Consider the following 18,559-nt stretch of genomic DNA (forward strand, 5'->3'; position numbering starts at 1 on the left):
GTACCGTCATCTCACCTTAGAGTACTCCATTGTGTTTTGGTGTCTCTTTGGTCAGTGTTGTCTTCATATGACTATTCTCAGAAAGATGTCTTCCACTCTCTACCTCTGAATCCACTGAACAATTATCAGCCACCTTAAATTATTTTTGGAACAAGGTATCATATGGGTCAAGGAGTGAACAAAAATAAATGAATAAAATATTCCCTATCCTTAAGAGTTCAAATATCACCTATTTTCATATTCTTCATGCTCCTCCCCATGCCTTGAAGGAGAAGTGAGAAGAGAATGTTTTGAGCAATAAGGAGTAATATTTTGCTACTTTCAAGTTTTGCATTTATCAATGCCCTCAGGCCAAAGACCACCAGGAACACTTGAGTTGAACAAGTTGGGTTTAAGATTTGTTTCCCACATGAAAAGATGCTCAACGTCACTCCTCATCAGGGAAATACAAATCAAAACCACACTGAGATATCACCTTGTGCCAGTCAGAGTGGCTAAAATGAACAAATCAGGAGACTATAGATGCTGGCGAGGATGTGGAGAAACAGGAACCCTCTTGCATTCTTGGTGGGAATGCAAACTGGTGCAGCCACTCTGGAAAACAGTGTGGAGGTTCCTCAAAAAATTAATACACCTACCCTATGACCCAGCAATCACACAGCTAGGAATTTACCCAAGGGATACAGGAGTGCTGATGCATAGGGGCACTTGTACCCCAATGTTTATAGCATCACTTTCAACAATAGCCAAATTATGGAAAGAGCCTAAATGTCCATCAACTGACAAATGGATACAGAAGATGTGGTTTACATATACAATGGAATACTACTTGGCAATGAGAAAAAATGAAATCTGGCCATTTGTAGCAATGTGGATGGAACTGGAGGGTATTATGCTAAGTGAAATAAGTCAGGCAGAGAAAGATAGATACCATATGTTTTCACTCATATGTGGATCCTGAGAAACTTAACAGAAGACCATGGGGGAGGGGAAGGGGGAAAAAAGTTACAGAGGGGGAAGGAGGCAAACCATAAGAGACTCTTAAAAACTGAGAACAAACTGAGGGTTGATGGGGGATGGGAGGGAGGGGAAAGTGGGTGATGGGCATTGAGGAGGGCACCTGTTGGGATGAGCACTGGGTGTTGTATGGAAACCAATTTTCCAATAAATTTCATATTAAAACAATTCTCAATAAAAAAAATAATAAGATTTGTTGTCAAGAATGAAAATCCACATGGGAAGCCACAGAGAAGCTCGATAAAAGGATATTAGAAAGGATTTATTATAGGATTTAGGATTTTAAATTAATTTGGGGAAATTTTAAGGAAAACTGGCTTTCCTCTAAATTGGATGCCCTCAGGAGTGGAGTCATTCTGCACTTTGGTGTCTTTAAAAGTCTTATTTTGAAAGAGGGAAGAATAGACAAAGGCTAAAGTTGTACTTGGTAGAGAGGCAGCAGTCACTTATACTAGTCCAGGTAGAGGACGTCTGGTATTCTGTAGTTTGCATAATGTTCACGTTTTGCCTGTGTTCAGATGTGATCATGGAGTGGTACTGCCTTTGTCTTGATTCATCATGGTTACAGAGTGGCTGTGCCAGGTGTTAACATTCTGTGAAATTGTTGATGTTAAATAACATCGAGGCCCAGTGGTGAGTAGGAGTCTAAATAACCTGCAGGAATGCCCAGGTTGGCTCCTAGAAGTCACGGGCTTGTACTTTTCCTCACATTGTCATATTTTTTTTTCTTTTTTTAATTTTATTTTTTATTTTTTATTTTTCAAAATTTACATCCAAATTAGTTAGCATATAGTGCAACAATGATTTCAGGAGTAGATTCCTTAGTACCCCTTATTCATTTAGCCCATCCCCCCCCACACCCCTCTAGTAATGCTGTTTGTTCTCCATATTTATGAGTCTCTTATGTTTTATCCCCTTCCCTGTTTTTATATTATTTTTGTTTCCCTTCCCTTTATGTTCATCTGTTTTGTCTCTTAAAGTCCTCACATGAGTGAAGTCATATGATTTTGGTCTTTCTCTGACTAATTTCACTTAGCATCATACCCTCCAGTTCCATCCACATAGTTGCAAATGGCAAGATTTCATTCTTTTTGATTGCCAAGTAATACTCCATTGTATACATATACCACATCTTCTTTATCCATTCATCCATCGATGGACATTTGGGCTCTTTCTATACTTTGGTTATTGTGGATAGTGCTGCTATAAACATGGGGGTGCATGTGTCCCTTCAAAAGAGCACACCTGTATCCCATGGATAGATGCCTAGTAGTGCAATTGCTGGGTCGTAGGGTAGTTCTATTTTTAGTTTTTTGAGAAACCTCCATACTGTTTTCCAGAGTGGCTGCACCAGCTTGCATTGGCACCAACAATGCAAAAGAGATCCTCTTTCTCCGCATCCTCGCCAACATCTGTTGTTGCCTGAGTTGTTAATGTTAGCCATTCTGACAGGTGTAAGGTGGTATCTCATTGTGGTTATGATTTGTATTTCCCTGATGATGAGTGAAGTTGAGCATTTTTTCATGTGTCGATTGGCCATCTGGATGTCTTCTTCAGAGAAGTGTCTATTCATGTCTTTTGCCCATTTCTTCACTGGATTGTTTGTTTTTTGGGTGTTGAGTTTGATAAGTTCTTCATAGATTTTTGGATACTAACCCTTTATCTGATATGTCATTTGCAAATATCTTCTCCCATTCTGTCAGCTGCCTTTTAGTTTTGCTGATTGTTTCCTTTGCTGTGCAGAAGCTTTTTATTTTGATGAGGTCCCAGTAGTTCATTTTTGCTGTTGTTTCCCTTGCTTCCAGAGACGTGTTGATTAAGAAGTTGCTGCAGCCAAGATCAAAGAGGTTTTTGCCTGCTTTCTCCTCGAGGATTTTGATGGCTTCCTGTCTTACATTGAGGTCTTCCATCCATTTTGAGTTTATCTTTGTGTATCATATAAGAAAGTGGTCCAGGTTCATTCTTCTGCATGTCACTGTCCAGTTTTCCCAGCACCACTTGCTGAAGAGACTGTCTTTATTCCTTTGGATGTTCTTTCCTGCTTTGTCAAAGATTAGTTGGCCATACATTTGTGGGTCCATTTCTGGGTTCTCTATTGTGTTCCATTGATCTGAGTGTCTGTTCTTGTGCCAGCACCATACTGTCTTGATGATTACAGCTTTGTAGTATAGCTTGAAGTCCAGGATCATGATGCCTCCAGCTTTGGTTTTCTTTTTCAAGATCACTTTGGCTACTCAGGGTCTTTTCTGGTTCCATACAAATTTTAGGATTATTTGTTCTAGCTCTGTGAAGAATGCTGGTGTTATTTTGATAGGGGTTGCGTTGAATATGTAGATTGCTTTGGGTAGTGTCGACATTTTAACAATATTTGTTCTTCCTATCCAGGAGCATGGAATCTTTTTCCATCTTTTTGTGTCTTCTTCAATTTCTTTCATAAGCTTTCTATAGTTTTCAGTGTATAGATTTTTCACCTCTTTGGTTAGATTTATTCCTAGGTATTTTATGGGTTTTGGTGCAACTGTAAATGGGATTGATTCCATGATTTCTCTTTCTGTCGCTTCATTGTTGGTGTATAGGAATGCAACTGATTTCTGTGTGTTGATTTTATATCCTGCAACTTTGCTGAATTCATGAATCAATTCTAGCAGTTTTTTGGTGGAATCTTCTGGGTTTTCCATATAGAGTATTATGTCATCTGCGAAGAGTGAAAGTTTCACCTCCGATTTGGATGGCCGATTTGGATGCATTTTATTTTTTGTGTTGTCTGATGGCTGAGGCTAAGACTTCCAATACTATGTTGAATAACAGTGGTGAGAGTGGACATCCTGTGTTGTTCCTGACCTTAGGGGGAAAGCTCTCAGTTTTTCCCCGTTGAGGATGATATTAGCGTTGGGTGATTCATATATGGCTTGTATGATCTCAAGATATGCTCCTTCTATCCCTACTTTCTTGAGGGTTTTTATCAAGAAAGGATGCTGTATTTTGTCAAATGCTTTCTCTGCACCTATTGAGGGGATCTTATGGTTCTTGTCCTTTCTTTTATTGATGTGATAAATCACGTTAATTGTTTTGTGGATAATGAACCAGCCCTGCATCCCAGGTATAAATCCCACTTGGTCGTGGTGAATAATTTTTTTAATGTATTGTTGGAGCTGGTTGGCTAATATCTTGTTGAGGATTTTTGCATCCATGTTTATCAGGGAAATTGGTCTGGAGTTCTCCTTTTTAGTGGGGTTTCTGTCTGGTTTTGGAATCAAGGTAATGCTGGCTTCATAGAAAGAGTCTGGAAGTTTTCCTTTCATTTCTATTTTTTGGAACAGCTTCAAGAGAATAGGTGTTAACTCTTCCTTAAATGTTTGGTAGAATTCTCCTGGAAAGCCATCTGGCTTTGGACTCTTGTTTTTTGGCAGATTTTTGATTACCTATTCAATTTCCTTACTGGTTATGGGTCGGTTCAAATTTTCTATTTCTTCCTGTTTCAGTTTTGGTAGTGTATATGTTTCTAGGAATTTGTCCATTTCTTCCAGATTGCCCATTTTATTGGCATATAATTGCTCATAATATTCTCTTATTATTGTTTTTATTTCTGCTGTGTTGGTTGTGATCTCTCCTCTTTCATTCTTGATTTTATTTATTTGGGTTGTTTCCTTTTTCTTTTTGATCCAAGTGGCTAGTGGTTTATCAATTTTGTTAATTCTTTCAAAGAACCAGCTTCTGGTTTCATTGATCTGTTCTGTTTTGGGTTTTGTTTTGTTTTGTTTTTTTGTTTTTTGTTTTGATAGCATTAATTTATGCTCTAATCTTTATTAGTTTCTGTCTTTTCTGTTGGTTTTGGGTTTTATTTGCTGTTTTTTTTTCCAGCTCCGTAAGGCGTAAGGTTAGGTTGTGTATCTGAGTCCTTTCTTTCTTCTTTAGGAAGGCCTGGATTGCTATATACTTTCCTCTTATGACTGCCTTGCTGCGTCCCAGAGGTTTTGGGTTGTGGTGTTATCATTTTCATTGGCTTCCATATACTTTTTAATTTCCTCTTTAACTTCTTGGTTAGCCCATTCGTTCTTTAGTAGGATGTTCTTCAGTCTCCAAGTATTTGTTACCTTTCCAAATTTTTTCTTGTGGTTGATTTTGAGTTTCATAGCGTTGTGGTCTGAAAATATGCACAGTATGATCTCGATTTTTTTGTACTTACTTAGGGCTGATTTGTGTCCCAGTATATGGTCTATTCTGGAGAATGTTCCATGTGCACTGGAGAAGAATGTATATTCTGCTGCTTTAGGATGAAATTTTCTGAATATATCTGTTAAGTCCATCTGGTTCAGTGTGTCATTCAAAGCCATTGTTTCCTTGTTGATTTTTTGATTAGATGATCTGTCCATTGCTGTGAGTGGGGTGTTGAAGTCTCCTACTATTATGGTATTACTATCAATGAGTTTCTTTATGTTTGTGATTAATTGATATATATATTTGGGTGCTTTCACATTTGGCGCATAAATGTTTACAATTGTTAGGTCTTCTTGTGGATAGATCCCTTGATTATGATATAATGCCCTCTGCATCTCTTGATACAGTCTTTATTTTAAAGTCTAGATTGTCTGATATAAGTATGGCTACTCTGGCGTTCTTTTGTTGACCATTAACATGATAGATGGTTCTCCATCCCCTTATTTTCAATCTGAAAGTGTCATTAGGTCTAAAGTGGGTCTCTTGTAAACAGCATATAGATGGATCTTGTTTTCTTATCCATTCTGTTACCCTCTGTCTCTTGATTGGAGCATTGAGTCCATTGACATTTAGAGTGAGAACTAAAAGGTATGAATTTATTGCCATTATCATGCTTGTAGAGTTGGAGTTTCTGGTGGTGTTCTCTGGTCCTTTCTAATGTTTGTTGGGTTTTGGTATTTATTTATTTACATACATATATATGTATATAAATGTATATAAATTTTTTTTCATCTTTTCTCCCCTCAGAGAGTCCCCCTTAAAATTTATTGCAGGGCTGGTTTTAGTGGTCACAAACGCCTTTAATTTTTTTTTGTCTGGGAAACTTTTTCTCTCTCCTTCTATTTTGAATGACAGCCTTGGGGGATAAAGAATTCTTGGCTGCATATTTTTCTGATTCAACACATTGAATATATCCTGCCACTCCTTTCTGGCCTGCCAAGTTTCTGGGGATAGGTCTGCTGCAAACCTGATCTGTCTTCCCTTGTAGGTTAGGGACTTTTCTTCCCTTGCTGCTTTCATGATTCTCTCCTTGCCTGAGTATTTTGTGAATTTGACTATGATATGCCTTGTTGATGATTGGTTTTTGTTGAATCTAATGGGGGTCCTCTGTGCTTCCTGGATTTTGATGTCTGTGTCTTTCCTCATGATAGGAAAGTTTTCTGCTATGATTTGCTCACATAACCCTTCTACCCCTATTTGTCTCTCTTCCTCTTCTGGGACCTCTATGATTCTGATGTTGTTCCTTTTTAACAAGTCACTGATTTCTCTAATTCTTAAATTGTGCTGTTTTACCTTGATTTCCCTCTTTTTTTCTGCTTCATTATTCTTCATAAGTTTGTCCTCTATATCACTGATTCTCTGTTCTGCCTCATCCGTCCTTGCTGCTGTGGCATCCATCCATGATTGCAACTCAGTTGTAGCATTTTTTATTTCATCCTGACTAGTTTTTACTTCTTTTATCTCCACAGAAAGGGATTCTAATCTATTTTTGACACCAGCTAGTATTATTATTATTGTGATTCTAAATTCTGGTTCAGACATCTTGCTTGTATCCATGTTGGTTAAATCCCTGGCTGTCGTTTCTTCGTGCTCTTTCTTCTGGGGTGAATTCCTTTGTTTCGTCATTTTGATGGGATAAAAGGAATTAACGAGGTAGAAAAATTAAAATTAAAAAACTATTAAAATTAAAAAATTAAACACACACACACACAAATCGAATAAATGATACTAGGTCCTAGATGTGTTTTGGTCTGGGTGTTGAAAGTGGTTTGATAGATTAGAGAAAAAAGTTGGGGGGGGGGAAGGAAATCATTTGAGAATTTGAAAAAATGAATACACTGAAGTAAACTAAAATGAAATGATGGGAGTAAAATAGAATTTGAAAAAAATTACACAAAAATAAAGAGTATAGTGGAAAAAATTTTAAGAAAAATATTTTTAATAAAAATTAAAAATAAAAATGAATATTTTCTCTTTCTGTATTCAAGAAAAAGAGATGAAACAAAAAACAAATCGTTTGAAAATTTGGAAAAGTGAATACACTGAAGTAGACTACAAATGATGGAAGTAAAATAGAATTTGAAAAAATTTACATAAAAGTAAAAAATATAGAAAAACAATTAAAAATATTTTTAATAAAAATTGAAAAAAAATGAATTTTTTCTCTTTCTGTATTCAAGGAAAAGAAGTGAAAAAAAGAAAGAAAGAAAGAAAATTGAATAGATGGACCTGCTAACAGATTGAAATAGGACTGAAATTACTTCGTTTTCCCCTAGATGTCAGACTATGAAGCACTTTATAGTCCATAAACTAAGCAGACAGTGATACTTGTTCTTGAAGGGCAAGGTTGGCCCAGTTCGGCCGGGCTTAGTGTAATGGCTCCTTTCACCACTAGATGGCGCTGCTAGCCTACTGGGGTGGAACGTTGTGATGCTCCTAGGTGTATATGCGCGTGCGCGGGAGCAGTGAAAATGGCCTGCCTCTACTATCGGAACTCTTCTTCCCATCAGCAATCACGCACCCATCCTCTGTCTTCAGCTTTCATCCACTCCCCGCTTTTTCACTGTCCATGACCAAGCCCCAGGCAGTACCTGTCTCCTGAGTTTTGTCTCAGATGCGGGTGTTTTCCCTGGCCCCTTACTTCCGAAGGACTGCGGCTTTGACCCCTTCCGCCCCTCTGCGAGCGGGTCTCACCGAGCGATGGCCGAATGAGCAATGGCTGAATGTTGGCTGCACCCAGGAACGCTTGCTGGACCCTGCTGCTGCCGGTGCCCCGAGACTGCGGCCAGGTGCCTGCCTGGCCCAGAAAAAGTTCACGAGATAGTGTAGCAGCAGCATTTCAGGGATTATGGAAAAATCACAACACACATCTGGCACCAGGCTTCACCCTTAAGGACCCTGTACCAGCACCAGCGAATGTGGCCCTTCTCTGGGGTCTGCTGGGACCAGGTGGCTTCAACAGTCTCTACCAAATGTCCTTCCAGCAGTGGAACCGCTTTTTCCCGTGTGGTCCAAGAACCTCCTGGACCCCACTCTGTTCCTGGGGGTTCACCTTTCCCACCAGAGCACCGCCAGGTATGTAGCTGCAGAGTTGCAGCCTTTGCGCTCCCCTTGTTTACAGTCTCAATGGAGTTTAACCCTCTCCTTTCTCCTTTCTCCCTTTTTAGTTTAGTCCCTGGGGCTGTTTCCAATTTTCCACTTTCTCTCCAGCTTCTTTTGGGGAGGGGTGCTTTTCTCATATTCTCCCCCCCACCCCCCGTCTCTGTCCTCTCTCCGCCCGCAAAAGCGGCTCCCTTCCCGCAGCTTCTCGCTCCCCAAGTTCACCTCTCTGTGCCGCGTACCTGCTGAATTCTGTGGTTTCGGTTGTGCAGATTGTTGTGTTAATCCTCCAATCAGTTTTCTAGGTGTGCAGGATGGTTTAGTGTTGCTCTGGCTGTATTTCGTGGGCGCGAGACACACAAAAAACTTTCATGCTGTTCCCCCATCTTGGCTCCACCCCTACATTGTCATATTTTTAAATAATCATTCATTTTCTTGCTCCCTTGCTGGACTGTAAACTGCACGAAGACACGGACCTGTTTTAACTACCACTGAGGTCCCAGAATTTAACCAAATCTCTCACTCTCATAAGTACTTAAAGAATATTTATTGAATAAATGAATGAATTGTCCAATTAGCCTAACAGACTGTGAGTGGCTCAAAGTCAGGGGTCACTTTCAACTCAGCTCTGTATTTCTAGAAACAAACACAATTCTGGCACATCTCATTAAATATATCTTGAGTTAAAGAGGGGCTTTCCATAGCATAAGATTTATTGATTTTTTAAAAATAAAGTGATGTAATGAATTCCACTTTTTGAAAGAAAGACGATGTTTAATTCAAATGGGTTCAGTCCTGACGAATGAAGGAAAATCAGGTCTTATTCTGAGATTTTTTAGTCGTTCTGCATTTTCCACTGTATTGAATTTTCAAAGTGTGTTTCAAAGCTCTAAGAGAAATTGATATAAACATTTAGAGACTATTTGTATTCAATATAACCTTCTCTTCTAATCTAGCTGTATTTTAGTAAGGATTTTAAGGGAAGGGAGGCCTTGATTTGTAAACCCCTGATTTAAACAGCACACAGCTATAAAGGTATGCTCTACCCTCACTCTTCCTTCACCCTGGTGACTCCTCTACTTCGAAATCATGGGGAAAAATTATTAGAGCTTTTAGCAAATGAGTGAACCTGTATATTAAGAAGTATAGGGAGGGACAAAAATGATTCCCTGAGGTACCCTGAGGAACTTTTTTCACTTTTCTGAACCAGAATTACCATAATCTGCCACGATTATGGGTACCTACTGAGAAAACTCTTTGAGGCTCACTGTGAACGTTCTCTATGAACTGCAAGCAGAAAGGATTTTTATTGTTGGGGGCAAAGGACATAGTGGTCAAGAGCAAGATTAATACAGCAATGTGGAAAACAGAAGATATTTGTCGTCTTCAGCAGAAATACAGTAAGAAACGACAGCAAGCCAATGACGACATTTTGTGCTAAATTATAGTCAGTAGACTTTTGCTATTGTATTTTTCATGAAAAAGCGGACCATTTTTTTAAAAAAATTAATAGCCACAGAGGAGCTACTGGGAAATAATCAAAACATTAATCTTTTGCAAATACTTACTAATTCACATTAGGCAACAATTAACTTTGGAGTCTTTTCTTTTTATATGCCAAAAAAGGGAATAATCAATCGCATCTCTTCCTACCACACAGTTTTGGTGTGGGTCTCATAGGTGCCCTGTTTGGGAAGGTACTTTCTAAGCTGTGGCAGGCTTTATATTCTATTTCTGCACCTAGCACAGTATCTTGAACTTACTAGATGCCTATTAAATATTCATGAGACAAATGGATAAATATGAGAAATTGTTCTGAAAAATCCTAAAACTCTACCCAAATAGAGATTCTAATCATGAGATAAGATAATGAGAAGTTTAGGGGCACCTGGATGGCTCAGTCGGTTAAGCGTCTGACTTCGGCTCAGGTCATGATCTTGCAGGAGTCCGAGCCCTGCATCAGGCTCTGTGCTGACAGCCTGGAGCCTGCTCCTGATTCTGTGTCTCCCTATCCCTCTGCTCCTCCCCTGTTCATGTTCTGTCTGTCTGTCTCTCTCTGTGTCTCTCAAAAATAAATAAACATTAAAAAAAAATTTTTTTAAAGATAATGCGAAGTTTAGCTTGAAGGTTCTGGATGTCAGATTGGTATACTTGTCTCTTGGTTTCTCCCCTAGTGAGCTATGACTTCTTGATGCATCCCTAAATTACCCTCAACCTCAGTTTTATCATCTACAAAATGGTAGTTAACACCAATACCTCCTTCATAGGATCGTTTTGAATATTGAATGAGATAATTACTATGTAGCAGCATGCACAGTGCCTGGCATATAATAGGCACAAAAGTTACATTAGGTTTATTTATAAGTATTCAAAAGATCCCCATCATGTATTCTTTCATATATTTTATATTTTCCTGTATACGTAATAAATATATTTTTCAAAAGTCTGATCATTTTATATCCTTCAAAAGTATGTATCATTTTATATCCTTAGATTTTCCTTTTTTTAGCTCAACGTTATGTCATGCTTATTTTTAGAAAACCAAATACGTAATATCTAGTAAACTTTCTTTTTATCATACATGGCTTAAAAAGGATGAGCCTTTAAACAAAATGTTGAGCCAAAAGTCTTCAGTGTGCTTAAGCAGATCAACCTTCTGACTTCCCCAGGATGCAGAAACAACGTACTGGCAGAACCTGAACTAGAACCCGAAGGAGAGAGGGAGGCACACATGCAGATAACATAAAGTTGTGCTCGGTGCCCTCAGCTTATCATGAATGTGTCCTGGCCCCACATTTGGAATGAAAATCTGAGAAGTAAGAAACTTCAGGCTAAAGGAGATAAATGTGACAGCTGGGGACTCAGATAATTCTTACATGTGAACTCTCTGAAATGACCAGGGAGGGCAAGCTGAATGGATTTCCCACTGGCCTGAGACAAAAAGAAGATTAGCAGTAGGACATAGGCGTACCAAACACCAGGAAGATGAATATGGACAAGGGTATTTAAGTGGTGGTACCACAATAGGAAAAGGAGCAGATTTTTTCTGAGAAAAATATATTTCCTTCCAGGGCTACTAATGTCTTTGTACTTGTCTAAGAACTACTTAGAAAATGAAAACCTTAGGAAATACTAAATTTCTTTCCAGCAAAGTCAAAGGGCATTGGAGCATTGATATTTGTAGAACTCCTATAAACAATGACACAACTGCTTCCGTGACTTGTTTCCTAAGAAATATTGACTACAGATGTACTACAGATTATTGAAGCCAATCATCAATTATTAGAATATCTAATTTTTCCCTAGCATGTTACTCTTTTTTTTTTTTAATTTTTTTTTAACATTTATTTGTTTTTGAGACAGAGACAGAGCATGAACAGGGGAGGGTCAGAGAGAGGGAGACACAGAATCTGAAACAGGCTCCAGGCTCTGAGCTGTCAGCACAGAGCCCGACGCAGGGCTCGAACTCACGGACCTCGAGATCATGACCTGAGCTGAAGTCAGCCGCCCAACCAACTGAGCCACCCAGGCGCCCCTCATGTTACTCTTAAAACTATTACGCTAAACTGATCCGTACATTATTCTTTGAGAACACCTTTATAACTTTCTAAGGATAGGGCCCAGAATAGCCAAGACGATTAGTAATAGAACAAAGTTGAAGAATATATCCTTCCTAGTTTCAAAGCTGATGGCAAACTTCAGTAGTCAAGACAGTATCGTATCAATATATGGATAGGTATACAAACCTGGAATAGAATTTAGAGTCCAGAAATAAACCCTTATATTTGTGATCAATTGATTTCAACAAGGGTGCTAAGACAATTCAGTGGGGAAAGAACAGTCTTCAACGAATAGTGCTGGGACAATTGGATATCTACGTATGAAACAATGAAGTTAGATATCCTACCTCATACCATGTACAAAAATTAACTCAAAATGGGTCAAAGACATAAGTATATAAAAAATAAGTATAAGCCTCTTACAAGAAAACAGAGGAGTAAATCTCTGGGACCTTGGGTTAAAGCACTGGTTTCTTAGATATGACAATGAAAGCATAGCAACAATAAATTAAACATCATCAAATGAAAATATTTTGTGCTTCAGAGGACATCATTAATAAAGTGAAAAGACAACCCACAGAATGGGAGAAAATACTGCAAATAAATATCTGATAAGGAACATGTATCCAGAATATATGAAGAACTCTTACAACTCAACCATAAAAAGGTGAATAATATTATTGAGAGGTGAGGAAAGGATTTGAATAGGCATTGAACAAATGGTTAATTAGTCCATGAGATGATATTAAACATCATTTGTCACTAGAGAAATACAAATCACAGCCACAAGACACCACTTCACACCCATTAGGATGGTTATCATAAAAAAGATGAAGAATAACAAGGGTTGCTGAGAATGTGGAGAAATTGAGGCCTCATGCATGGCTTGTGGGATTGTAAACTGTCGCAGCTGCTTTGAAAAACAGGCAGTCCATCAAACTGTTAAACATAGAGTTAGTATATGACCCAGAAATTCCGCTCCTAGATATACATCTAAGAGAAATGAAAACATATGTCCACACAAAACCCTGTACATGAATGTTCAGAGCAACATTATTCACAATAGCCCAAAATGTAAACAACCCAATGCCCATTAACGGACAAATAAAAGCAGTGTGGTATAGCCATACAATAGACTATTACTTCACCATAAAAAGACACGAAGAAGTGGTATATTCTACAACATGGATGCACATTGATAACCTTATGCTGAATGACAGAAGCCAGAAACAAAAAGCCACGTATTGTATGATCGCATTCATACTAATTGTTCAGAATAAGCAAACCCATCAAGACGAAAGTAGACCAGTGATTGCCAGGTACTGGCGGGATGGTGGAAGGGAGACAGACTTTCGATGAAATTTATTCTGAAATTAGTTAGTGGTGCAAATATGCTAACGACCACTGGATTGTACACTTTAAAACAGTGCATTTGTGAATTTATGATTCACTCTGTTTTTAAATTAAAATCCTAAAAATAAATTCTTAGCAATAAAGAAGTTATTTTTCACTTCCCCGAAACCTTGGGATCCTAGGGAAGAGGGTAAACGGTAAGTTTGAAGGAAGGATGGAAGTGGAGAGCTACTAATAAATTTGGGAGAAGGGGTAGTCTGTACAATTTCTTTTTCTTCTAAGGGATCTCAGCATGGGCCATGATCCTATCGCGACCACTACAGAGGAAGTCTATTTGATGCGGTTTTGAGGTTGTCTGGGAGGTACTGTTGCACTAGTTGAGGATGACGATCGTACAGGTTATATTTCTGAGGGAAAGAAAAAGTTGGTAAATATGGATGGAGAACTAAGGGGCTAGATAGGAAAGCCTGCTGATGGTGAGGTGACTGGTTATTTTGATTTGTCTGAGACCGTTCTCTTTTGGCACCCAAAGTCTCACCCCCCAGGAAAACCCTCAGTCTCAGGCAAACCAGGTTGGTAAGTCATCTAGTTGGAAGCAACACAACAAGGACACTGGTGATGTATGACAAGCATTATGCTAAGCTCCTTTTAGGCCTTAGCTTTTTCAGGTCTCACGGTCAACTTCTCGGGTAATTGCTTAGGTTAAGTTACCTGTCCTAGGTCGTATTGCCCTCTGACTTCATGGAGCTTATGTTTGTTGATAGGCCAAAACCAAAGGAACAGAAACATAAAAATAAAATATCTGGTAAGAATTATGAAGGAAACAGAAGCATACTAACATGAAAAATACCAGAAGTAAATCTACTTTAGACAGGATGGCCAGGGGAGGCATCTGTAATGGAGAAATATTTAGACTGAAGCCAAAACAATGAGACACAACCAGTCCTGTGAAAAGCATGCACTCTTCTTGCAGGAGAGGATGGTTTTTGCCCAAAGGTCCTGAAGCAGCAGAGAGCTTCGTATGTTTGAAAGTATCAGGAAAGAAGCGTCAGTGTTGTCACAGCGTATTTAGCAATTAAAGCAGGAAATATTATCTCAGATTTGTAGCTGAGAACTTGAGTTATGGAGGGGTTACAAGACTTCCCAGGATCACTTAGCCCTGCAGGGGCAGGACTCAACCCAAGGTCTTCTGACTGAGTACTGAGACTTATTGCCATAGTCTTATCTTGAAAAGGGTGATTTTTCTTACAGCTTTGATTTTCAAACATTTTAGGAACAGAAACTTTTTTCACATATAACTTCACTCTGAAACCTAATGTTCAGAACAGGGAGAGGGGGACTTCTCTGCTGGAGTTGGAGGTAGGACTCAGAATCTCAGTTGCTCAGTACCTGTTACCCCCATCCCCCTGAGGTTCAGCCAGCTGGAGTGAAACTCCAAGGACACTTTTAGTTTCCAGAATCACATCTTGAGGGTTTCGCACACACATTCCAAAATGTGTAGAAGGGTTGCTTTTTTTTTTTCTTTTAATTTTAATTCCAGTGTAGTTAACATACAGAGTTAGTTTCAGGTGTAAAGTATAGTGATTCAAAATTTCCATATATTACCGGTCAGCTACATGTTAAGTTCTCAAAACAGGTTTCTGTTTTGGGTTTGGTGTTTTCACTTACATGTTAGCGAAGCAGTACACGCAGGAATTAGAATACGTAACATTATTAGAAGCGCATAGTGGGCTGACTCTTATGGAGCATATAGATTTTTGTTGTATGGTCTTCTTTTGATAGTAACCGCATGGAATGTCCTAAAACAAAACTCCACAGGTCAAACTCTATCCTGTAATGATCTCTTAATGGCTTCTAATATAAGTGCTTGGGAGTTTTATTTTGTGCAGACAGGAGATAATGATAAAATATGTCTTCTTTCACACTTTAAACATCAGAACTTCCTTATTTTAAATTCAGCAGCTGGAGCCTTTGGGGTTTCCACTTAAAAGGCAGCTGAGGCCATATAGCCCTGACCTTTGGCTGTGTAATATGTATCTGGTAGAAGGGAGAGAGAACATTCTGGGAAGTGACAAAAAATGACTACAACCACTGTTGAAGCGCTTCTGGAATCATGTTAGTTCATCAAAACCCCCTTTAACTGTGGTTCTTAGATTGGAATACCCTGCATGGTCCTACTCTGGTATTCACTATAGACCAGTCCTCTGGGGATTAGGAGGCTGGAATAGTGAGACAAGATTTCTTCAATATCTCCTCATTTTATTTTTCTACCTTCATAGTCCCAGAGTTGGAATAAGCTGGATCCAGAGGAAGTTGAGTGACAGAGTAAATTGTCTACAGGGGGGCCTGGAAAGTTCATAAGCACCATGTAATGAGCAGATAAAGGAATGGGCTGCCACAATTTCCTACTCCATTGACTCAGATCACATAATATTTAGATATCCGTAGATCAAGGTGCTACCATATCTACAAAACTTCAGTGGCTCTCATTGCCTACAGCAATGTTTGCCAACTTCAGTCCCTTGGGTCATGATTCCTTCCAAATTCCTGTGCCATTTTTTCTTTAAAAGTATTTTTTACTGAATGGGTTTCCTTTTTAAACTTGACTACTCACCCTAGAAATGTCCTAAACGTTAATATCCAGGATATCTTGGATTTGAAGTTGTAATTATATTTTTTTCTAACACACATCAAAGAACAGTTATAATGATTACAACCAAAATATTCACTGTTAAATTAGCTAAAATGATCACTAATATTATTAGAGGGTACTCAAGTCACTTTTTGAGAAATACTGTTTATGTCTGTCATCTCCTTTTTTAATGAGTAAGGCTACATGATTTGTTTGGGGAGGCTTTACCAAAAAAAGTTTTTCTTTGGTGTACTCTTAAGAGATGAAAATGATTTCTAAAATTGAATATGAGTATGAAAAGAAGGATAATTTAATTAGAATTATATACACAAAGACAAAATTGGAATAGCTTGGAGCCCAAAATAATTTAAGTCACCTAGAACCTAAGGTGAGAAAAGGGAATTCTCCTTTCAGGGAGAAATGCTGCATTAAAGAAGGTATTCTAAGTCATGCAAAAAGGTTTATCTCCCATCAGTACTAGAAGTCACCGTTCTAAGGAGAGAGATGTCTCAATCAGGTTTGTATTTTAGAAGGCCCATATTTAACAGTGTGGGAAAGATTAGTATAGGGATTGACAAACTTTTCCTATGAAGAGCTAGGTAGCAAGTATTTTATAATTTTTAAGCCATATGGTCTCTGTTGCAACTACTCAACTCACGTAGCCTAAAAGCAGCCAGAGCCAATGCATAAACTAATGAGCATGGCTGCATTCCAGTAAAACTCTTTTTCTCAAAATAAAGTGGCCATCTTTTGCCAACTCCTGGATCAGACTCAGTACAGAAAGACAATTAGGTGGCCACTGTAATAATATAGGCAAGAAGTGAGGAGAACTTAAATGCAAGCAACAGCAATGAATTTAGAAGGAGGGAAAAACCCCAGAAATTAGGAGCTTTAATTGCTGGTGGTATATAAGGAAATAGAGGTGCAGTAAAGACAGGGATGAGTCCTGGTTTACCCTAGGATCTCTTTTGACAGAGTTGGGTAGATTGAACTATATGCATTGCCATCACATATATCAGAAATGATCAAATATTAGCAATTTCATGTGGTTTAATATGGTTCAACCTAATAGAAATACTAGAAGCCTAAGACTGTAAAAATCATTCTCACGTAGGAAGTAGAAAACTTACCTTGTGTGGCCCGTTACCAAAAATATCTGAAACAAAAATGTTTAGGAAAAAGGATCAAGTAAAAAATATAGTATTTAGATGTGAACAGTTAATTAACCCGTTAAGGAATCCCATCTAAATTAATAACCATGAAAGTCATAGAAAAATATGTGGCTCCTTCAAGTAAGATTTGCCTAGCCGTGCCTGGTTCCCAAAGCACTCTGCAAGCACACTTACTGTCCCACCTGAGAATTCAACCATAACCCATTCCTAGGTTTAATGTTGGCTTTAGTCAGGAGAGATTCATCCTCTGGGACTCAGCATATCATCCACAGTTGGGCTGCTCAGACATTGTGTAGACCCATTTTAGAGAAAGCCTAGTTCTTGATAGACTGGCTACCTGCTGACAGTAATCTTAGATACCTGCATTCTTTTTTGACTATTGCCTGTCTTAAATATCTTCTTTTTAAACTCAATGTGCGTATAAGGAAGGCTCTTGCTGTGTTTGGGATCTCTGTGTCAACAACTGCTTACCCAAATGGTTCCTATAACCTTCATACTTTATATTCTACTTAACAGCCTTGACTTCTTTCAGCTGCTATAGCTGAGTGTCCTCCTTGCCTACCCTTCTACTTCACCAGATCAAATCTCCGCTGGCAGATTTAATTTCGCCTCATGAGTTTCCTTTCCAATTTTGCTGGAGTTAATTTGAAGAGCTAAGCCCTCTCTTGAGATTTGATAACATCAGGCTGTGCTCTAATAGTAAGCCATGTTAGAAACTGATACTGCTTTGTGTAGAAGGTATTTGAATATGCACACGCACGCACACACACACGCACACACACACAGACACAATGCCAGTGTGTGGGAGTATAGTGGGAAAGCATTACGAAGAGAAGAGAAATGAAATTGACTATCAACTCAACAGACCAAATTATTTGTCTAATAGTGATTACACCTCTCATAAATCATTCTTTAAGCTATCTCAAGTCTGAGCCTGTCTATGGCAGAGTTTTTGGAATATTGAAAAATGGATTCACCACTGATACTCATTCTAGCTGAGGTAATAAATTCATCTCTGAGAGAAATTTCAAGTTTCAAAAATCCATACATCTAGAAAACAGTTATTATTGGCTTGTTACTTTCCTTGGAAGATCAGATGTTTACTCCCTCCCCAAAGTTCTTTGACAAATCCTTACATGAGAAATAACTGGTAGCCAAAATAGCCACAAAGAAAGTTTTCATCTTCTCCCAAAAGGAACAACGTGATTCATCTAGTGGCGTTCCCTCTGTCAAGAACTTCCTAGCAAATCCTCAAAGGCTCAATTCTCTTTTTGAACTGAGAGTTCTACCCCCTTCTGAGAACCTGAGAGCCCATTATGAAGTCACTTTGCAAATGATCTATTTACATGTGACACCAAGGGCAAAGTCACCAGGTCACCAAAGACCAAGAACACTTTGCAGGCCAAAATATTTCATTTCTAAGAGGCTGTACAGCTATGGCATGACAGCATGATTTACCACTGATTTGTTTGATTGATAAATTATTATTCAGTTCCATAGAAGTGTGT

At 38.6% G+C, this 18,559-nt stretch overlaps 1 protein-coding gene across 1 annotated transcript; it reads right to left on the minus strand.

Annotated features, from left to right (window-relative positions):
- Window positions 1–8,924: 8,924 nt before the first annotated feature.
- LOC122231770 (ovomucoid-like) lies at window positions 8,925–18,306 on the minus strand. The gene is made up of 4 exons (XM_042960174.1): window positions 18,188–18,306; window positions 17,010–17,035; window positions 14,916–15,046; window positions 8,925–9,223 (listed from the first exon to the last, which is right to left on the minus strand). Exons 1-4 carry the CDS (start codon window positions 18,231–18,233, stop codon window positions 9,148–9,150), a joined length of 279 nt encoding a protein of 92 aa, XP_042816108.1. The 5' UTR covers window positions 18,234–18,306; the 3' UTR covers window positions 8,925–9,147.
- Window positions 18,307–18,559: the final 253 nt, after the last annotated feature.

The sequence above is a fragment of the Panthera tigris genome, chromosome A1 (assembly GCF_018350195.1).
Source record: "Panthera tigris isolate Pti1 chromosome A1, P.tigris_Pti1_mat1.1, whole genome shotgun sequence".
Lineage (NCBI taxonomy): Eukaryota > Metazoa > Chordata > Mammalia > Carnivora > Felidae > Panthera > Panthera tigris.